Source organism: Stenella coeruleoalba (genome assembly GCF_951394435.1).
Source record: "Stenella coeruleoalba genome assembly, chromosome: X".
Taxonomy (NCBI): domain Eukaryota; kingdom Metazoa; phylum Chordata; class Mammalia; order Artiodactyla; family Delphinidae; genus Stenella; species Stenella coeruleoalba.
Genome location: NC_137152.1, coordinates 52,873,481 through 52,897,328, shown reverse-complemented (window position 1 = coordinate 52,897,328; position 23,848 = coordinate 52,873,481). Strand labels below are relative to the sequence as shown.

General features: G+C 38.6%; 1 protein-coding gene across 3 annotated transcripts in view; it reads right to left on the bottom strand.

The window, feature by feature from the left end:
• Positions 1-4,242: 4,242 nt before the first annotated feature.
• YIPF6 (Yip1 domain family member 6) overlaps positions 4,243-23,848 on the bottom strand; it is a 34,943-nt gene continuing 15,337 nt past the window's right edge. The window contains exons 2-7 of one of the 3 annotated variants that reach the window (XM_079911613.1): positions 18,384-18,512; positions 17,259-17,337; positions 14,459-14,501; positions 12,108-12,233; positions 11,310-11,467; positions 4,243-6,750 (exon numbers count right to left, since the gene is read on the bottom strand). In XM_079911613.1, coding sequence (XP_079767739.1) covers positions 6,725-6,750; positions 11,310-11,467; positions 12,108-12,233; positions 14,459-14,501; positions 17,259-17,337; positions 18,384-18,512 — 561 coding nt within the window. In that variant the 3' untranslated portion in view covers positions 4,243-6,724. Of the gene's footprint in view, positions 9,587-11,309; positions 11,468-12,107; positions 12,234-14,458; positions 14,502-17,258; positions 17,338-18,383; positions 18,513-23,848 lie in introns of all 3 variants that reach the window. The other 2 variants (XM_079911614.1, XM_079911612.1) reach the window with 2 other exon arrangements.

Here is a 23,848-nt window from a genome sequence, read left to right as displayed (position 1 = left end):
GAGGAGATCAGGAATGAGGCACTCTGTGCTCTGGGAAAAACTGGCAGAAGAGGTCTTCAGATAGTTAGATACTTTCAGGAGAAGCTTTTATGACCCCAAGTTCTTGCATCTTCTCATATCTAAAAAAGCACTAAAATCATTAACAGTGACATCTGCTTTGGCCATTAAGGAGAGAAATGCAACTGAAAGTCAAAATGGAGTAGCTGTGGTTCAGACATCCAAGGAAATAACCAGGTGACACTATGGGTGTGATTTCAGACAAGTCAAGTCCTTGTATTGCTAAGAACTTGAGTTTTCTGAGCTGTGTCAGACTTGGATGACACCAGCCAATCTCAAAACAATGTGTGCTGGCAGCTGTCAACTGCAACCTTACTTTTTAAAGGTGTCCTCTTGTAACTATTACATTTTTAGACAATGAAATTGTTTTAGATCATACATTAACAAAAAGAATAAACATGTATGATGACCAATAGCACTTGTTATCTATGTATAAATACCACATTAAAAGTTAAAACCTACTTAGATAAAACTAGACAACTGGTCACCTGGCTACAAGGCTCCCCAAAGCGCCAGGTCCAGACTGGGTTTCAGGCTTACTCTCCTGAAAAGAAATGAGATTTATTTTGTCTATTAAAATTCCAGTTGTCACTCCTCCAACTACTTTTAATTTGGTCTGTTACACCAAAATGGCAGACCAAGGGATTGAGATTTTAATCATACGAGACTAAGATCCAGGACTTGGAACTCAGAAATATTTCCAATTCAGTGTCTATTCTCCAAACTGAGGCAGCACTATGCCTCATTTTAACAGGAAGATGCCAGAGCCGTCGTTGCCCAGTTCCCTGAATTAAAACTGAGCAGGACTTTGTGGGGCTCCAGAGTACAAACCCTTTCTGTGCCCCCTGTTTCCTGTTTGTAGGATATAGACTTCATTCAGCCTCCTAGACCTTCCCTGAGTTCCAAAGGGCAGATTCAAACAGTTTCTAATCAGGGAAGGGAAGGGATGCAGAAATGGGAGGAGCAGTCAAATGGTGGTGCAGCCTTGGGGCAGGGTCCTGGTTCCTCCTCAAGGAATATGAATAACAATATCTTTGAGTCCTTCTGCAGAACTGGGGCCGCCACTCAGGTGGAGGATGGTAACTTCAGGCTGAGCACAAGATTCCTGGAGCACCACCCAGTTACCATGCCACAAACCAATCAGAAGAAAGTCACACACCCTGCAGTCCACATCCCAAATTTTGCCTTCCTTTTCTGGGCCTGGTGATGACCATCCTGTTAGGCCTCTTGTTTGGCCCCTGTCTGTTTCAACTGCTTACAAGGTTCATCTCCAACAGGGTCCAACAGTTTCAAGCTAAATTGTTACTACAAGGGTGAATGCTGGTTTCAGGCACAGAATACCTCGATTTAGATCAGGTGGAGAGAGACTTCTACTCTACTAGGCAGGACTATGCCCACTCTCAGCAGGAAGTAGTTACAAAAGAAACAGACCTCCGCCCCGATTCCCAAGAAGTATCTTGAGTATGAAGTCTCAGGTGGGAGTTGTTAGAGGAAACACTGACTGAAACCGCCCACCCTGGCCAGCACTACAATAACCATTTGCATGAGTTATTTTATGACAGGAGGTCCTGGTAAGGAACATGGAACTAACAAGCCACCACCAACAGGAAAAATTCGGGAAACGTCAAAAGGAGACACCAGTCCATATGTCCTACCAACCTCCCAGAATCCTCCTCGCTGGAATTCAGCTTTGCTGACTGATGTGTGCGCCACCAGGAAGGACCCTGAGTCAGAATGACTGGCCAGAGACAACCTGAAAACTAACCCCACCATCATAAAACCTGAGACTGTGAGCCACGTGGAAGAGCAGTCCTCCTGGGTTCCCTTACCTTCCTGGTCTCCACCCAAGTGCCCCTTCCCAATAAAGTCTCCTGCTTTGTCAGCACAGTGTCTCCTTGGACAATTCACTTCCGAGTGTTAGACGAGCCCACTGTCAGGCCCTGGAAGGGGTCCCCATTCCTGCAACAAATCCAGATGGATGATCAAGCCTCTACAGGACCTGAAGCTTTTATTCAAAAAGGACAAAGAAACATCACAGACCCAAGAATGCAACAACTCCAGCTTCAAATGATGCTACGCCAGGGATTCCAACCCATCCCACCTGACAAAGGGGACCATCAACACCTGCTGGACAAAGTTGTTGCCTCCTTCTACTCCCCACTCTCCACCTCTGTCAACAATCCCAAGACCCCTATCTCTGACAGATAGTAAGGAGATCTGGACCCACAGGTAGGGACAACACCCATGCTCAGCTTGAAGCAGTTACATAAGATGGACCGTTGGTCCCTCTGCCTCTTAAAAGATTTTAAGGGTCCCAGACTCCTTGAGAGGGGAATGTTACAGCAGGCAGTAGCTAGATATGAGCAGAGAAATGGAGGCAGGGGCCTGATGGCAGGAAATCACACATCTTGTAAACAGTGAGGGTCCATGGGCAGACACCACAAGAATATACAATGGCGAAAAGACAGCCTCTTCAATAATTGGTGCTGGGAAAACTGGACAGCTACATGGAAAAGAATGAAATTAGAATACTCCCTAACATCATACACAAAAATAAACTCAAAATGGATTAAAGACCTAAATGTAAGGCCAGACACTATCAAACTCTTAGAGGAAAACATAGGCAGAACACTCTATGACATAAATCACAGCAAGATCCTTTTTGACCCACCTCCTAGAGAAGTGGAAATAAAAATAAAATTAAACAAATGGGACTTAATGAAACTTAAAAGCTTTTGCACAGCAAAGGAAACCATAAACAAGACCAAAAGACAACCCTCAGAATGGAAGAAAATATTTGCAAATGAAGCAACTGACAAGGGATTAAACTCCAAAATTTACAAGCAGCTCATGCAGCTCAATATTAAAAAAACAAACAACCCAATCCCAAAATGGGCAAAGACCTACATAGACATTTCTCCAAAGAAGATATACAGATTGCCAACAAACACATGAAAGAATGCTCAACATCACTAATCATTAGAGAAATGCAAATCAAAACTACAATGAGGTATCACCTCACACCACTCAGAATGGCTACCATCAAAAAATCTACAAACAAATGTTGGAGAGGGTGTGGAGAAAAGGGTACCCTCTTGCACTGTTGGTGGGAATGTAAATTGATACAGCCATTATGGAGAACAGTATGGAGGTTCCTTAAAAAACTAAAAATAGAAATACCATATGACCCAGCAATCCCACTACTGGGCATATACCCTGAGAAAACCATAACTCAAAAAGAGTCATGTACCACAATGTTCATTGCAGCACTATTTACAATAGCCAGGACATGGAAGCAATCAAAGTGTTCATCAACAGATGAATGGATAAAGAAGATGTGGCACATATATACAATGGATTACTCAACCATAAAAAGAAACAAAATTGAGTTGTCTGTAGTGAGATGGATGGACCTAGAGTCTGTCATACAGAGTGAAGTATGTCAGAAAGAGAAAAACAAATACCGTATGCTAACACATATATATGGAATCAAAAAAAAATAGTTCCGAAGAATCTAGGGGCAGGACAGGAATAAAGACGCAGACGTAGAGAATGGACTTGAGGACACGGGGAGGGGGAAGGGTAAGCTGGGACGAAGTGAGAGAGTGGCATGGACTTATAAATACTACCAAGTGTAAAATAGCTAGCTAGTGGGAAGCAGCCGCATAGCAGAGGGAGATCAGCTTGGTGCTTTTTGACCACCTAGAGGGGTGGGATAGGGAGGGTGGGAGGGAGACGCAAGAGGGAGGAGATATGCGGATATATGTATATGTATAGCTGATTCACTCTGTTGTACAGCAGAAACTAACACACCAATGTGGAGCAATTATACCCCAAGAAAGATGTTAAGAAAGCAGGAACCTCCAGACTGACAGTAAACCACACGTTTTGGGTGATAAGTGTCCTGGAAGCAGACAAAGAAAGGTGGGGAAAGACAGGAACCTCCTATGTCCGAATGTGACCTGTTGCTCATTATGCTCTCATTACAATAAAATTAGCCTTACAGATGAGAAGTACCCATCATGCACTGACACCATGATACTTCTGATCTAAGCCAAATAAGAACAGAAATCCCTCCTCCCCTCAGGAAGATAGAGCTGGGATGAAAATCAGGGAATACGACCCCCAAACCCCTCCTTCCCCAGTGAATACTCTGCCCCTTTATTTGTATGCCCCTCATAACCGGCTTGCCAGAGAAACCCAGGGCAGCAGCTCCTCACCCATTTGTCTGCTCTCCCTCTGAGAGCGTATTCTTGCTTAAATAAATCCTCACTTTACTTTCTTAACTCCCTGCTTGTCTCCGAATTCTTTTGCGACAAGGCAAGAACCTTAAATTCACTGGGAGCAGTACTGTTCATAAAACGGCTATTATAGCATCTGGTAAATACTTGCTCAGTAAATGTGACTTCCTAACTTGCTACCTGTGCAATCCTACACAGCATTCAATATTTTCTGATGACAATATATCTGAAAACAGTATGCAGGAAATATCCCCATGCCTTTCAGCACAAGAACCGGCACGTGCAAATTCTCCTTTTCCAGTGTTTTTTATTTGCACATTTAATATTCACAAATCATTTTACAGATTTATTCTTTTCACAGGTTCTTTATTTATAGGAAAAATCAGGATTAAAACAGAGCATCGAAGAGGACCAAGAAATTACCAGCAGAGATGGTGCAGAATACAGAGGCTCTAAAAGAGAACAGAGTGAACAAGAGCAGCGTGTAGCCACTTCCTACCAGGCTGGAACACTGACTTCATTAAGGCAAAGCCTTTATTTACTGTGTTATTTCTTTACCCCACCTAGTTTAACCCAAATAGAAAGGCATTCTATTTTCACACTACTGCTCTCTGAGGTCTTAGGAATATAGCTGGTACTACATGTGACCAGTGGCATCCCATGACTATAAACACCTGAATAGACACGTTAAATTTTGATGTGTTAACCATCCCACTGGGAGAATTAAAACGAAAGAGGCAGAAGCTGCTTGATTCTTAAGACTTTGAGAAAAAGGGGAGGGGTGTATGTGTCTGGTGGTGGGAGGAGGGGAAAGAAAAGGGGCTCAAGGAGGAGTGAGGGCAGCAAACCTAACTCTTCCCAATGTATAACCGCTGTGTCTTTCTCAGATGCTAATATAGTATTCTAGTACTCAGAAAAAAACGAGTTATTGACCTCCAGTGAGCTGTACGTTGTAATGGCTAGTAACAGGGAACATACCCTGGGGAGGAGGTGTATTCATTTCATACGTATAACAATGCAATTCAAAACTGTGTCCTACTATGATCTCAGCTAATGTGTTTTCCTATTTTAAATATCAATTCACTGTGTAACCTTGGACAATTTACTTAACCTTTCTGTGCCTCAATTTTCTACCAGTGAAATGAGGATTGTACCACTTTATGTTGAAGATTGGAGGAGATGCATAAAAAGCACTTAAGAATAGTGCCTGGCCAAATCCACAGAGACAGAAAGCAGACTGATGGTTGCCAGGGGCTGGGGAAAAGGGAAAAAGAGGATGACTGCTAATGGCTTTGGGGTTTCTTTGTGAAGTGATGGGAATGTTCTAAAATGAGACAGTGGTGATAGTTGCACAATTATGTGAATATACTGAAAAATCACTGAATTGTATATTACTTTAAAAGGGTGAATTTTATGGTAAAGTATATCCCAATAAAGCTGTTACAAAAAATTCTTAAAAAAATAGAGTAGTGTCTGGCACACAGTAAGTGCCCAATAAATGTTAGCTATTATTTGTAGTAATATTATTGTCACATTATTATTTAGCCATCTTATGACCTAAGTAAATCCCTAGAAATTCTTTATTTTTAATAAAAGCCCATGAATCTAAAAAAGTATTTCTAATTTACATATATGCATTAACATTCACACATTTATTTCTATCCAAATTGTCTCAGAAATGAACAGTTTAATTAAGAAGCACAATTTCAGTATTTTACTCTGGAATAAAACAACTGCATGCAATGGATGTCTGATCATATCATGATAGGCCTTAGATAAATTTCAATGACTTGATGTTATCCAAGAATTGGAAATGATGGGAGATTTTCATTTTCATCTCCAGGAATAAACAGGAAGTTCAAATACAGTAAGTACTTAGATTATATAACGTACACAATTAAACCTTCAAATATAGGCTTGTCAGCCTTCTAATCACATTTTGGGGGACACTTTATAAAAAGACAAATACAGTAAACAGTAAAATGCTTACTAGCCCCATGCCCTGTGACCCCCTCACCTTGCCCAAAAGAAAATCCCCACAATGAAAAGATACAACTCAACTCATGTAATAAGCCACTTAAGAGGCAAAAGACTTGACGATTAATGATTGACTTTTAAGACTACACTGCAAAAAAGATGTTCATATCAATTGAGTATTTATAATCTGAACAGCAATTAAATCCAGTCTTCACCTTTCCTATTGCTAAAGAATATGACAACGGAGTCTCAATCTCAGAAGCAGGAGCAGCAAGTGATAAGCCACGATGGCAGTAATGCACATCACATGCTTGAATTTCATCTAAAGCGTGAAACCTTCCAATTCCCGGAACAGGGTTTCCTTTGCTGGAGTCCCCTTCCCTTCTAGTCTTCCTTTCTATAATTAGCCACGTGCCTCTGCAGCAAATCAGGGAAAGCTGTGTTGAGGGTTACAACTTCCAGATACTCAGGTCTTCTGTGACAGAAAGCAATGCACTTTTTTGAATATATTAAGAAAATATTTATTTATACCCTCAAATTGACCATTTTCAGAAAGATAATTAAATCTCCATCTTACCCGCCTTCATTTAAATCAAATAAAACCATTCCCTAAGTCACCCAAAAGCAACAGATTAAAACACAGAACAAGTTGCCTTAACACCCAATATGTATAATACCCCCCTCACACACACACAAACCCCACCAAAGTTGTGGCCTTAGGAATTTCTGACCAAATATTTAGCCTGAGTAAAATTCAGTGAAGATTTAATTCCCTTTTGAGAAGCATGATTATTTCTTTAATTTTACATTATAATCATTGGGATAGATTACAAAACAACTTTGGAAGAGATGTTTTTAGTGGGAAGTTAGAAACTTTCAGACAATGGAAATGGATGATAATTTAGGACCAATTTTAAAATCAGAACCAGTTTCAAAATATTTTATTTATCAAGACTGAAACATTGGCTTTGTCCTAACAGGGTTTATTTTGAAATTTAAAAGGGAAATTGAAACAAATACAAATACATAACCAAAATATCTAGACAATGCTGAGACAGAGGGGACCAATTTTGTAATGCTCTGTAATTGAATATCATTCCAAGTACTCATTTGTCCTAGTATTGTTCATTTGGTTAATCTGGGGATGGAGAAAGTATATTTTAAAAATTATATATCTATGCATAGGTCATCTTTAAATACCAGTGAATAAATATTTAAACTCCATGATAAAGAAAAGATGTGGAATAAGAAATTCCTATTTTTATAAGTAACTATATTTACAATGAATGTTTTCTGCCTGACTCCTAATCTTTGTCTATTAAGAGTTTTTCACTGTGCAATTTATAGAAGGCAGCAGCTCATATTACCTTAAAAGAACCCTGATTAGCTCAGAATCAGCCTGTCCCAGACACTCTGCTCCCTGAAAAGCCTTCACACTTGTGTGCATAAATAGCTGAGAATACAAGTAGGTGCACATGTGCAAAAAAGTACTTCTCTAAAGGAGAGCTAATTGGCTTTACAAATAAAGTCTAAAACCAAGAAAACAAACTGCTATCCCCAACCCGAAAAACACACCTAATGAAAAAACTGCTAAGCCCACTATGAAAAGGCGGCAGCTGTAAACTCAACTCATCCTACCTCATGCTCTTAAGCATCTAGTTGTTCTGTGAAATCAGCCATTAGAACACTAAATCCCTCCATGTTTACATGGTTAAATGCAGCCTTTGATTTAGCTTTACTTTTTAGTTAGAGGTCAGACTACACAGAATAGCAAGAAATTCCTTACAGCTATGCTGTATCCAAACTGCCTCATTCTACCCTTAAGAGAAGCTGCCCACATGATAATATGCATTAGGGACCTACCAATCTAAATTTCTGAGGTCTTCTACTTGGGTAAGTTCAATCATTGGTCCACTGAGAGCTTCAGTCAAAGGAAAATTACAAGTTGACTGCTAACACCTTAGCTTGCATATGCAGAACTGGGAAGTAAGATTAAAAATTAAGAGTGTCCAGGCATAGAAAGAAACGAAATTGAGTTATTTGTAGTGAGGTGGATGGACCTAGAGTCTGTCATACAGAGTGAAGTAAGTCAGAAAGAGAAAAACAAATACTGTATGCTAACACATATATATGAAATCCAAGAAAAAAAAAAAGGTCATGAAGAACCTAGGGGTAAGACGGGAATAAAGACACAGACCTACTAGAGAATGGACCTGAGGATATGGGGAGGGGAAAGGGTAAGCTGTGACAAAGTGAGAGTGGCATGGACATATATACACTACCAAACGTAAAATAGATAGCTAGTGGGAAGCAGCCGCATAGCACATGGAGATCAGCTCGGTGGTTTGTGACCACCTAGAGGGGTGGGATAGGGAGGGTGGGAGGGAGGGAGACAGACGCAAGAGGGAAGAGATATGGGAACATATGTATATGTATAACTGATTCACTTTGTCATAAAGCAGAAACTAACACACCATTGTAAAGCAATTATACTCCAATAAAGATGTTAAAAAAATTAAGAGTGTCACTGAGCTGCTATTAAGCATGGCAGAAAGGTGACTATACAGAAAGACTAAAAAAGCCTATGTTTTAGATGTCCTTTGCTTTTTTTTAAGCAAGTGCAGAATTTTCTCTAGTCAAAATCTGAATTTTGCTTAGATGTTTTCTCCTCCCACATCTATGTACCCCTTTCCCAACCTCTCTCATTGTCTTTTTAAGCTTAAGAGAAGTAAAATAGACTATCCCTTATTATTTATGAAAAGAGAGGCATATTCTAATAGTCATAAGGCAATATGTTTAAGAGCTGCACCTGAACTGGTATTCTCAAAACTGAAAATATAGTTACCAACTCTATTCAACTTGCAGGATGTATCCATGTGCTTCCCAAGTCATTGGTTGTCACCCAAATGGACCACAGTGACCCCATCATGCCTTAAGGAGGCATTATACTGTGTGTACTATGCACACATATTTTAAAGAAATAACATTAAGAAGGAAAGGACGGCCTTTCAAACATCAGTTCCTTACAAAAACGGTGACGGTGCTTTATGGTTTCCTTTTAATCTCCTCGTATACCCAGTTACCAAATACCTCCAAAATTAGACAAAAGAGGGCCAAAGGCAAAACTCCACGGTGAATTGCATCTTTGAAATGAGCTTTGAATTCCCTGGTTTTTAATTTCCATTTCCTGATTTACTGAGGAGTGAAGGTGAGAATCATCCAACTGATGACAAAGTAAAACAAGAAAACAGGATAAACAGCAAGGGCTTTGCGGTTTGGAGGCTGGCTATCAGCAAGGAAAGCTGTAGAGGCTAAACAAAGCAAAACAAGACAACAAAAAGGAATATTTAATACAATAAGACTGTCACAACTACTAACATTTACTAAACTTGAAGGGGCCTGACATAGTCTGGGACACAGAATTATATACTATAAGTTCAGTTACATTTGTGATCCTCAGAGAAAAAGGCATTTGGCAGCATAGTTTTCTGGACAGCTGAGGGCTACCTGTTTCAAGTATGAAAGCTTGGAAAGGTTTCAACCATTTAAGATGGAAACCTTTCTAAAAGGGGTTTCTTACCCTTTTCTGAGAAGTTACTGAACTGTGCTAAATAGGCTTACAAAACTCCTATGGCAAATGGCTTCACACTGCTGTGTTTTTTGAGTACTTGTTCTTAATAAGTTATCAGCTCTTTTAGATGCCAATCCTCTTGTCCATCCAGGAAACATATACTCATCTTTTTACTCATCGATAATCACCCTTCAAGGAAACCTTTCCTGAACAACCATCTGGTATCCTGCCACCCCAGGTAGAACTGCCCACTTACCTCTTCTGTGTCTCCACTATACACTGTATAGACTTCCATTGCCCACCTGGAAAACTTTTATGCCTAGATTGTGAACTCGGAGGATAGAGACCATGCCTAGCACAATGCCTGACACACAGTCTGTGTTTAGTACATATTTGCTGAATTACAGGAACTTCTCTCTCATCTAAGATTCTACTTGCTGAACCACTGTGGGCCTGGACACTTGATAACTAAGTTATTCAGAACTACATGTACGGTAAATTATCAGACTCTAAGTGAGGGAATGAGGGGCTCTTCCATGGGTAGTTAAAGCACCCAAGCTTAATACAATCCTTGGAATATCAATTCTGGCATTCTCAGACCTTACTTTTGGATTACTTCTTGGCTTTTAACCATGTTCCAAAGAGATGTTATTGCACACAAAAATATTAGGCAGTCTGTCTATCCCATTAAAAAGAAGCTAGTGAACACTTCCAGTTTAAGGTGGAATTTTAAGAGAATTTTAGGAAAGTACAAACAATGAGCAAATAGCATTCATTGCCACTGCTACAGGCTCTCACTAATCTTTAGCAGAATTTTCTACTGAAGCAGACAAGTACTATGATACTTACCAACCTATACTGGGAGGTAGTATAGTACATTTCTAAACAGGTATGTGATCTGGTTGGGTTTGAAACTTGATTCCCCTATTCACTAGTTATGTGTCCTAGGGCAAGTTGCTTAACCTCTCTGGGTCTGTTCCTCATCTATAAAGATGGGACCAATAATAACTTTTTTTATTTATTAGGGTTGTTGTGAGGGTTAAATGAGATAATATGTATGAAGTACTTATGACAGTGCCTGGCCTACAGTAAGCAATTGGTAAATGCTGGCTATTATTATGATTAATTTGTCAGGAAAAGGCTCAAGCCATTTCTCAAGTCACCTATGCCTCCTATATGCCAGGACTAAGCTAGGTCTAGTGTAATCTCCTTTTTCAACCCTATCCACTATTTAAGGATTGAAAAGAAAAAAAGACGTGACTCTCCACATCTCGGAAGTCCAGATAGCCAACTCAGATAAGATGAACATTATCCCTACTGAGAGAAGACGGTTCTATGGATGACACTGGCAAGAATCATATCACTCATATGTAACTTGTAAGTTACACTCCTCCTCATCTGATCTTCATCTCTAACTCATGTTTCGGTCTGCTCTGTTACTGTAGAGATAAGTACGTTCTTACCTACTATAGACCAGGCAAACATCACGATCACCACAAAAAGCCGGACCATGAAGTTTATTGGTCCTGGCTCGGTCAAAAGTACCAGCCGGCAAACCAGCATTGCCACCGTCAGGGGAAGTATACAGTAACCCAGCACACAGAGGCTCTGAAAAAAAGATCTAAAAAACAACATACATCCATAAAGATCATAAATATAGCTGATCTGTATCATGATACAGTTTATTACACAGATTTCTATGTATCATGGATCATTACCTTCCTTCAGATACATAATACCTATACCCTAATGTTGATTTTATAAGGATAGGCCTCTGTATTAAACATGTGCTTTAGTTTTGCTCTCCCCATACTCTCCTCCTCTCTGCTTAAACTCCTTAAGAGTCAGCCATCTAGTATCTAGATGATCTGCTCTAATTCCTAGAGACCTCCTTCTCCCACTGAACCTCTAAGAATGGTGTTTCTTAATCTTTTGTGGTTTACAGACCTATTTCAGAATTTGTTGAAAACTATGGACCATCTGTTCCCAAAGACAGACATAATCTTCTAACACAAAAAATTCTGCCTATGATTTCAGGGGCTGGAGCGAGAGCACTGAAGCTTATCAAAGGACCCCAGATAATTTAAGGTAATTTAATTCAACTAGGTTATCTCTGTTCAGTGGTTTTAAGAGAACCTTCTTTTTGGCTCTCATTTATTTTGATTTTTCTTTTTGAAAAATATATAACTAGCCAGACTTCCTTAAAAATCTAAGATATGCAACCTGGCAAGGGAAAAGGGATGCATTTTAATAATACTCACATGTTTCCTCCAAGAAGTTTTGAGTTGAGGGTGATGGTAACTGCACCAAACCAGACAATGACAAACACTTCTGCAAACTGGGGCCCTCCATCTTTTTCGCTATCTACAGAGCCTCTCTGAAGCATTCTGTGACAAGGAAATGGCATGAGAATTGCCTAGTCTTTTATTTAGAGCAACAAAGTTACAGCATGGGTTCTCAAACTTTGAATCAGGGAGCTGCCCTAAACCTCACCTGAAGATCTATAATATGTAGGCTGTACAAAAGTAAAATGCCTGAAGTATATCCCTTATTTCAAATTCCAAATGCCTCAGGACTACAAGAGGTGCTCCATTTGACCTCATGGGAATGCTTAAATGGATTACCGAAGACCTTTTTTAGTTAAGCAGAGGGTATAAACTGAAGGGCTAAATATGGCTCACAGACATGAGGTTGTTGGTCTATACAATACTTAAAATGGTCTTAAATTCAAGTTGATGTTATTTTAAAATTGGGAGGTATTTCTGGATTTTCTTGAAAAATCATAAGAGTTTCCAACACTGGACCCGCATTCCTACATGGCAACAATTGGGTGCAGTTGACACAGCAGCAGATTCCTTCACAAGGGCTTCTGGTAACCAATTCGCAATGCATGCATGTACACATTTGAATTTGTAATCCTTGGGTTAAGGTTCTAGTTCTGGCATTTAAAAATGGAAGCAGTCTATAAACCTATTTAGTTGTTGATTTTTTAAAATCAAAACATACAGATTATCACGAAAAGGCTTTACTTTGAAACTGAGTAATTGAACAGTCACTTATATCCTCTCTAAAAATTTTACAGATGTAAACTGCTTTGAATTTTGGACTCAGAACACTTGTACTCTGTGTCATTTTTTTCCAGTAACAGAATAAGTAACATCAAACTCACAACCTCTTATTACAAAGTATAGAGAAGTCACACAGTAAGTCTTGTCCTGCTATGCTATGTGCCAGTACAGGCTTTTGTATTCTATGGTTCTGCATGCTCTATTCCAAGTCCTGACAATCCAGTGCAAAGAATGCTGGTCCTCATCACTTGTTGTCTGGAACTCCTATTGCTTCAGCATGGTATGATAGAAAGAACATTAACTGGCCTGGAAGGCAGGAGACTCAGATATTGATCCTAATTCTGTCACTAGATATGGAAACTGGAGCAGATCACTTGATGTTCTGGGACTCCAATTTTCTTCTCTGCAAATAAGTGGTATTAAACTCCATAATCTCTAAGGTTAATCTTTCAAAACTAAGAAAGTATATGCTCAGAGCTTCTAATATAAACCCTTTCATCAAGGCACTGGATTGTTTCCCTTGATATGGTTATTAAAGGCATAAGATAGAGCACTCCACGTTTTTACCTAGATTACCATGTGCTTGACTTACATTTAAAAATGGGTAAAGAAGCCAGTAAGAAACTTGAATTTAAAATCATGAAAGGTTCGGCCTGGAAAGGACCCTCAACCATCTCCTTTTATAGATATGGAAAAGGAGACCCAGAGAGGTTACGTGGGAAGAGATGTGTAATAATTGCAGAGGTAGAGAATGGGCAGTCAAGGAAACCTGAGGTTGAATTCCAGGTCTACCACTGAATATTTGACCTTGGTTCAGTCCTCAATCTCTTTGAACCTGAGCTTGTTCGTCAAAAGAGGAAAAATATTCACTTCTTGTCATGAGGATAAGAGAAGGTATTTAAAAGTTTTCTGTAAGCTAAGAAAAATCATTATACAAATTTTGGTTATTAGTGGCCGAAAGTCACTCTGCTGATAGCAAAGTTAGGATGAGAACTCGGAACTGAATCCTAGTGCAGTATTTTTTCCACTCTACCAGTGGTTATATTCCCCTCTCCAGCGGAACTTTGCTTTCCTTCTTCTGTCCTTTCCCTTTACATACAATGCATACGGAAAACATAACACTTTGAAACATGATCTTGCTTTGAACTCTACCACTTCTACTCTAATTTATTCTCACTTATACTTTTAGTAAATTTTTAAAGAATTATGTTTGCAAATAAACAGTGCTTAAACCTACAGATACTTAATTCACTTAGCTTAATGAGGTACATGAGTGTGAATAAATGTTGAACAGAAATGGCTAAAACAGGATAAGAAGTCATTGGTAAATGAAGGTGGGCATAATTTTCACATCTTTAAATTCCATCACTCTTTGAATTGATCTAGAAAACTACTTGACTTTTTAGATTTAAATACATAAGGAGTACAATATGTCATAGAAGTCCTAAATGAAATATTCAGTCAAAATCCCCTTCAATTTTGAAACTCCATGAAAAAAATCTAATCTATGTCAAATGACAAAGAAAGGAAATATAAGTACTTACAATGCAAGCGTCACACAAAGGATCAAAGGGCCCCATAAATCCCCTACAAGAAAAGACAGAAGACTGTTAAGACACAACCATGTAGTGTTTTCTGTCTTTATTCCAATATGTACATCTCCCACTCTTGGAATTCAGACATCAAGGCTCTCCCTGTCTGCCCAAGCCTTCCGACCTCTGCTATCCCTCTGCTGACCCTCCCTGCTCCCTAATTCTGAATGCCCTTCTTCATATATCCTTTAAGTTTTGTTCACTTCACATCCCACAAATCACCCCTCTCCCCACCTACTAAGCCACATTCCAGCATGCTACAGTTAAAGACCAACGAGCAAGGAGTCAAAAGACATAAGTGCCCTACCCTGCACCACCAAAAAGAAGACTAAAGCCAAGTCACTTTACCTATCTGAGACTACATTAGACAAGGCAAGTATAATCAGGTTCACCTCACAAATATGAAAAACAAAGCTGGGAAGAAGTGACATGCCCAAGTTTCCGTAAACAGTTAAGTGTGGGGGTGGGACCAGAACCTAGAACCAAAACCAGAATCTTCTGATTCCTACTACAAAGTCCTTTCCACTCTGCAATACTGTTTCCCTTTCATAATTACTACATTGAACTAGCATAGAATTGCTGTTCTTATAGGTGAAAAACAGCCCAACACTGGTAATTTCATAGGGTTAAATGTTAACAAACAACATGAAAACTTTTTGAAAACTATAAAGGCTCTGTCAACATTAGGTCTAATCACTGTGGTTCTCAATCAATAGCTGTTGGGTGATTAATAAACCAACAGTTCAGTAACATACAGCTTAAAGCACAATTATCTTCCTCAAGTAATATGAAAAAAGGTACATATACCACTTCTAACTTTAACCTCACTTGTACATAACTTTATGTGAAAGAAGTGTGCATATGTACATACTTACGTCTTTTTTTTAAATAAGTAATTTTGACACCACTGTGGAAAGTTTGTTAAAGATGTAAAAAAAGAAAAACCATAATCCTAACACTCTAATAAACTACTGTTAATTAAATAAGCAATAAATTGTTAAAATTTATCAACTGAAAAGCTGAATTCAAGTACAACTGACATTAATACGCTGTTTTTTTAATGCAGTGAAGACTGTTTTTAATTTGTAAAAGATTCATAACAGTATTTTAAAACTATTCTTATTCTTGTGAAATACATAAAACACAAAATTTACCATTTTAGTCACTTTTAACTGTACAGGCACGGAGTATGTATATTCACTGTTGTGCAAGCAACACACCATCCATCTCCAGAACTTTTTCTTCTCCCAAACTGAAACTCCAACCCATTAAACAATAACTCCTCAATACCCCCTCAGTCCCTGACAACCATCATTTAACTTTTTTTCTCTATAAATCTGACTACTCTAGGTACCTAACATAAGTGGAATCATGTATGTCCTTTTGTGTATGGCTTATTTTACTTAGCATAATGTCTTCAAGGTTCATCCAAGTTGTAGCATGTATCAGGAATTTCACTCCTTTTTAAGGATAATAACCCATTCATATATGGCATACACCATGGTGTATATAACACACTTTGTTTACCCATCCATCCACTGATAGACGTAAGAGTTGTTTTCACCTGCTGCTATGAACACAGGTGCAAATAACTGTTTGAGTCCGTGCTTTCAATTCTTTTGGGTATATACCCAGAAGGAGACGTGCTGAATGAATCATGTGGTAGTTCTATACTATAAATTTTATATACTATAAAATTATGTGGTAATTTTTTGAGGAACCACCATGTTGTTTTACACAGTGGCTGTACCATTTTACATTCCCACCAGCAATGCACAAGGGTTCCAATTTCTCCACATCCTCACCAACACTTGTTATTGTCTGTTTCTTTGACAATAACCATCCTAATGGATCTGAATTGGTATCTAATTGGATAAGACAGCTTTTCTGAGGAAGAAACTTCAACCTCAGAAAAGTTAACTGTCTTATCCAAGATCACACACTATTCAAACACTGATTTGCCCATGCTCTTTCCACTACATACGAGCTGTAGCAAATCATGTGTCAGCTTCAACCCACAATGTACTATGTTGAAAAAGATTCTGACGCTGCATCCAATTGCCACACAGTGATGGCACATTTGCCACATATTTGACATCCTTATATTACAGCTGAAATGCTGCCAAAATAGAAGGTACACTCATGTACAACATCATTGTTACTACTCTCAAACAATAGATTCAATTTTTTTCTGACAAAGGGTACTAAGAAAAACCAAGAATGCTTGAAAAGAAAAGGTCTAACAATTTTAAGAATAAATTCTAAATAACAGCAAAATTTTCTGCAAACACTGTTTTGGAACTCCTAAAGAAAGCAGTCAACAGACTAAATGATCATTCTGAAAATAGAAATGTCAATAAAGTACTATTAATTTGTTAAACCTTTAATGGGTATTAGCTATTATTCTAATTTAACATTTACACATTTTGCCTTTCCCTTGGAAATCATTAGCTCTTTGGTTGAACAAAGTCCCTATGTCTTTGCCACTTCCAGAAATATTCTTTGCAGCGTCTATTATAGCAGGTGAAAATATACAGTCTATATTTATTGATGAGGACAATATATTCAGCAAAATCTTCCAATCTCTGAAATTCCATCCTAAATTTTTAACTTTTTTCAAAAACTTCATTTATGTATTTTTTCATCCTGCAAAATGACATCAGTTTTATTACCACAGAGCCTTTGCCTTATAAAATACTTATGATAATGTATGATGAGAAACAGCAAAGCCTCAAAATCCTTATATACTTACAATCTCTCAAAAGAGTATTGCTTTTCCTTGGGTACAAAACATGCATGAATTTTTTCCCAACAGCTTTTAGATCACGCATCTGAAAGATATAAACAACTTGTACTGTGATGACCAAGGTTGCCAAGCAGCCCCCTCACTTAATTTGCTAAAATTTCTTTTATTTCAATCTCCTGGGAGCCCTTCATTGAATTTTAGAGCTATAACTCCAGTTTAATTCCTTCACTATACAAACAAACCAGAGAGGTGGGGTTTTTCTATTAACTCCTTTTTCTATTAACTTTTCCTATTAACTCCTTAAGCCAACATCTAACTCTTTACCACATTCATCAGTTCTGTTTTGAGTTTTTAAACTCCACAGAAGAGAAACATAGCCCTCCTCATATGTTACTTAAAGAAACGAAAATAATAGCACTAGTAAAATCTGCTCTGCAAAACACAGCACCTAACTTTCAGTTCATACATGATGAGGTCACAAGGGGCAATCAGCCTGCTCCCAAGCTAACACATTCTTCACAATGTGTAAAGTCAATTAATTTTCAACATTCCCATACATTCTGGCAAATGAATCCTAGAAGCCAGATTTTAAAAAATCAAGACATTTAAAGAAGGGTGCAGTCATATAAACATAACCTCTCAAATTATAGTTGAGGTAATTCTGTCCTAATTTAGAAATTTCTTCATGTCATTAATAGTTCTTTGTAAACATGACTTTTAATGGTTGTTTACCATTCTACCACATAGATGTAACATAATTTACTTAACCGATTACTCTTCTTTGCAACTTTCTCCCATTATAAATATTGCTGTAACAAACGTCTTTGTATAAACATTTTTCTGTATTTTTTAAAATACTTTTGTATTAAAAATTTTTTTTCCTTATACTATACCTAGAGAAGTGGGAATTATCACCTCAAAAGGATTGGACATTTTAAGTTCCTTAATATCCATTACAGCCAAACTGCTTTCCAAAAAGGCTGTACCAAATTATTCTCTAGGGGAGAACCTTAAATTTCAATAAATAAAATACACTGAAAACCAGTGAACCAATCAAAAATATTACAAAGTGCTATTAGCTATTTAGCCCCATGACACTGAACAGAAGTCCTCTCAACTTGTCTAACTTACAATGGTATTCTGAACAGATTCATTCAGTGTGGAGCTGTCAAATTCCCGAATGCGAGATCTCATGGGAATGGTGATTTCTCCTTCCACAGGGATGTCTTGTGAGATAGATATATCTGAAAGGCCTGCAAACTGAGAAGAATTAGGGACAAAAATTTAAAGCCTGTAATAAACTGTAGGATTCCCCCAAAGACATCATCATTTCCCAGAGAGCAGGACCATGTCTTTTTGTAGGGTTTTATACAGTTTTTAAAATAAGGTGTTAGCTCACCAGACATCGAAAAATGCAGTTAGCTAAAATTCTCAAACGCTTATTTCTTTTAACTTAAAGAAGGAGATGGCAAACAATGGAAAACATTATAAAGTAAATGGCATAGACTTTCTTGCCCTCAAATATCTGGTTTCTTTCAAGCATGAAATCTTTTTTTTATATCTTTATCAGAGTATAATTGCTTTACAATGTTGTGTTAGTTTCTGCTGTACAACGAAGTGAATCAGCTATATGTATACATATATCCTCATATTCCCTCCCTCTTAAGCCTCTCTCCCACCCTCCTATCCCACCCCTCTAGGTCATCACAAAGCATCAAGCTGATCTCCCTGTGCTATACAGCAGCTTCCCACTAGCTATCTATTTTACATTTGGTAGTGTATATACATCGATGCTACTCTTTCACTTTGTCCCAGCTTCCCCATCCCCCACAGCCGTGTCCTCAAGTCCGTTCTCTGTCTGCGTCTTTATTCCCATCCTGCCACTAGGTTCATCAGTACCGTTTTTTTAGATTCCATATATGTGTTAGCATACGGTATTTGCTTTTCTCTTTCTTACTTCACTCTGTATGACAGGCTCTAGGTCCATCCACCTCATTACAAATAACTCAATTTCACTCCTTTTTATGGCTGAGTAACATTCCATTGTATATATGTGCCACATCTTCTTTATCCATTCATCTGTCAAAGGACATTTAGGTTCCTTCCATGTCCTGGCTATTGTAAATAGTGCTGCAATGAACATTGGGGTGCATGTCTCTTTTTGAATTATAGTTTTCTCAGGGTATATGCCCAGTAGTGGGATTGCTGGGTCATATGGTAGTTCTATTTGTAGTTTTTTAAGGAACCTCTATACTGTTTTCCACAGTGGCTGTATCAATTTTCATTCCCACCAACAGTGCAGGAGGGTTCCCTTTTCTGCACACCCTCTCCAGCATTTATTGTTTCTAGATTTGTTGATGACGGCAATTCTGACCAGTATGAGATGATACCTCATTGTGGTTTTCATTTGCATTTCTCTAATGATTAGTGATGTTGAGCATCTTTTCATGTGTTTGTTGGCAATCTGTATGTCTTCTTTGAAAAAATGTCTATTTAGGTCTTCTGCCCATTTTTGAATTGGGTTATTTGTTTTTTTTGATATTGAGCTGCATGAGCTGTCAAGCATGAAATCTTAACAGGATAGAAGCTAGTAAGATTGCAGAACTTTTAGTGACATTTCAGTGATCACATCTTAGCACAGCCACAATTCTGTTGCACTTCTGCTCCTTAGTGGGCTCCAGTGGCCTCTGCTGGCTAAAACAGAGCATTATGCTGGCTAAAACTGGAGCATTATGTGAAATCTAAAGGGAAACTGGGAAGAACATGGAAATAGCAAAACACATCATTATTTATACTCTTTTTACCAGATTACTGGCAACCACAGATCAAATAACATTTCCAAAGTGAACTGCAAGATTGCAAACTTTTAAACTCTTATGTTCATATGCCAAATTTGATTACTGTGACTGAAACTCTAGAATCTTCAAGTTCCTAAGAAAACAGAAGCAATCCCTTCTCATATGGTTTTTGGCCCAATGTTTAGTGGGCAATAGTTACAGGTAAATGAAATACAAGACAGTATACTAAAATTTTAGGAAGAATAAGGTTGTTCAAAGAACTTATGAAAAGCAGCTTCTCAATCACACTCTTAATAAGGAAATGCAAATTAAAGCTACTTGAAAATTCTTCACCTGTTAGACCGGCAAAAATCCAAGTTTGACCACACATTCTGCAAGTGAAGCTGAGGGGTAAAAGCACTCACACACTGCTGCTGGGGAGGTAAAATGGTACTAGGCCCTATTGAAGATTAATCTGGCAATATCCAGTAAATTTACATATGGATTGCTCACCACTTTTAGGAGTCTAAAGTGGTAAAAATACAAAAAGTCATATATATATATATATATATATATATATATATATATATATATATATATACACACACACACACAAACACACACACAAGGCTCTTCATTACAACACTACCTGTAAAAGCGAAAAACCTGAGAATAGCCCAAATGCCCATCAACAGAGAACCAGTTGAATAAAGCATGGTATGTCCACATAATGGAGTGCTATGCAGCTGTAAGAAGGAATGGGTATATCTCTAAAGAACTATTATGGAGTGTTAAATTAAAAAATAATGTGGAGGAAAGTCTGTATACATGCTACCATTTATCTGAGAAAAGAGGGGGTACAAATATATATATACATATCTGAATATCTTTTAAATATAAGAAATAAGTCATGTAATGTGACCTGTCACATGTAATGTAAGAAATGTCATAGATTTTTTTTAAAAGAGGCTTCCTAATTAGGAAAGGAGGGAATAAGGTGGAGGAAACAAGTAGAGAAGTTAGTCTTCTTGGAACACACATTGTTCTGTATATATAACTTGAAATCATATAAATAACTTCACAGAATTATGAGACAAAATTAAAATTTAAAAGCAGTCCCAAAAACTGAAAGAAAAATGAAACAAATGAACCTACTGAATTAAATACACAACCACACAGAGAGCAACTATTTCAAGTGACTTTACAACACTGTAATTTGACTTCCAATTAGGATGTAGAAAGCTGGAATGAGCATCTCATCCACTAGAACAATGAGAAAAAGCTAGACTAACTACAAAATCATAACTTTCCTTGAACCCATCAGAGAGCTGAGGTTGTAGGGCAACCAAGCAGCATGAATGAAATCTAAGGAAAGACAGGCACTTACTTCCAAGAAGAGATGGGACATGAGCACTGGCTCATCTGTAGCAAAGCACGAGAAGACAACAACACGGGGCATCACACAGATGATTAAGAATTCAGCTAAAATTTAAAAATGAATTGCTAAAGACCAAGTGTTGACTAGTGTGAGAGTACAGTGTCCCTGGAAACATTAGACACAGGAGGCATTCACACCCACTTGCAGGCTCTTCTCCACAGACTTCCATTGGTCCAGGTGTAAGGGGAGTAGCTGCCTCTTCTGAGAAAAGCACAGAGACCGGCTCAGACCCTTCTCCCCTACAGAAAAAGAGACTTAAAGCTGCTGGGGGAAGATCAGCAAACTCTGTTGTCTCCAGAGCACAGGTGAAAACCCACTGTGGCTGGGGAAAGGGAAAAGACAAACCTCACTACTCCTGGAGGAGGGGTGGGAAATCATCCTGAGGCCAGACTATTAGAGTCTCCCTTCAGCTGGGGGAGAGACAGGATCACTGAGAAAGTCTCACCCAGGAAGACTCAGGGACATATGACCTACCTAAGGCAGAGGCTGGACCAAAACAACAAAGAATCTCCACCTCCCAGGTACCCACCACAAGGCTAGCAAGTATGCAACAACAAGCAATAGCAGTCTAGTGCTAAGGGAGGGGCTAGAGCTTGGAGAGAAACCAACTATCTTATGCAGGGGCAAAGGGAATACAGAAAACTAAGCATGGAGGAGGAACATTAAGAAAAACACTGGGAAAACCTAGTGCCCACCCTAAGCACAAGGTAATAGGGGAGGAATTTGAAGCTGATGATGCATTGAAGGTTCCCATATCAAGTACAAAACCCAAATACAGTTCAACTCCTTACTATATTAACTTAACCCCCATAGTAACAACTTAGCAGAAAAGATGTGCCATTTCCAGGCAGTCTCTACTGTTATACACGATGGCCAGTGATCAATAAAAAAATTACCCCTTCCCCATACACACACACACACACACACACACACACACACACACACAGGGAAACAACCTTCTGTTACAAGACAAAGCAATTAAACCAGACTCTGAGGTGACCCAGATGTTAGAATTTCAGAAGAAAAATTTACCATGAATACAATTAAAAAGTTAAAAAAGGCTCTAGTAGAAAAGATACATGCATGAATGATGATGAATTTCTGCCAAGAGATGGAAACTGTAAGAGTCAAATGGCAATGCTAGAAGTAAGTGAATACAGTAACAGATGAAGAATGCCTTTGACAGCCTTACCAGCAGACTCAACAGAGCCAAATAAAGAAATCGGTGATAGGTCAGTGAAAATTATCTAAACAAAAACAAAACAAGAAGAGTTAGAAAATTTAAAATTACACACATCAAATCATTGTATTGGGGCTTCCCTGGTGGCACAGTGGTTGAGAGTCCGCCTGCCGATGCAGGGGACACGGGTTCATGCGCCGGTCCAGGAAGATCCCACATGCCGCGGAGTGGCTAGGCCCGTGAGCCATGGCCACTAAGCCTGCGCGTCCAGAGCCTGTGCTCCACAGCGGGAGAGGCCACAACAGTGAGAGGCCCGTGTACCGCCAAAAAAAAATAAATAAATAAAAAATCATTGTACATCTTAAACTTGTACAATGTTATATGCCAATAATATCTCAATAAAACTAGAAAATAACAAAAAAGAACACCCCAAAACAGAACAGAGCATACAAGAACTGTGGGTCGATATTAAACAGTCTAATTTGTATATTACTGAAATCCCACAAGAGGAGAAAGATAATGGATCTGAAAAAAATATTTGAAAAGGTAACAACTGAATTGTTTTCCAAAAATAACGAAGACATCAAATGACAGATCCAAGCCCAGAAAACCCCAATCAAGATAAATACCTCGGGCTTCCCCGGTGGCGCAGTGGTTGAGAATCTGCCTGCCAATGCAGGGGACACGGGTTCGAGCCCTGGTCTGGGAAGATCCCACATGCCGCGGAGCAACTAGGCCCGTGAGCCACAACTACTGAGCCTGCGCATCTGGAGCCTGTGCCCCGCAACAAGAGAGGCTGCGACAGTGAGAGGTCCGTGCACTGCGATGAAGAGTGGCCCCCGCTCACCACAACTAGAGAAAGCCCTCGCACAGAAACGAAGACCCAACACAGCCAAATAAATAAATAAATAAAATTTTAAAAAATAAATAAAAATTATATTAAAAAAGATAAATACCTAAAGACAAAAGCAAAAATCCACAAACCTAAACACATTCACACTACTGAAAACCAAAGATAAAGAGGAAAACCTTAAAGTCTGCCAGAGAAAAAAGACATTGCAATCAGAGGAAACAGGTAACAGACATCTCACCCAAAACTACACAAGGCAGAAGAAAATGGACACACCTTTAGAGTGCTGAACAAATAAAACTGTCAACCCAGAATTCTAAACCCAGCAAAAATAGCTATTAAAAATGAAGG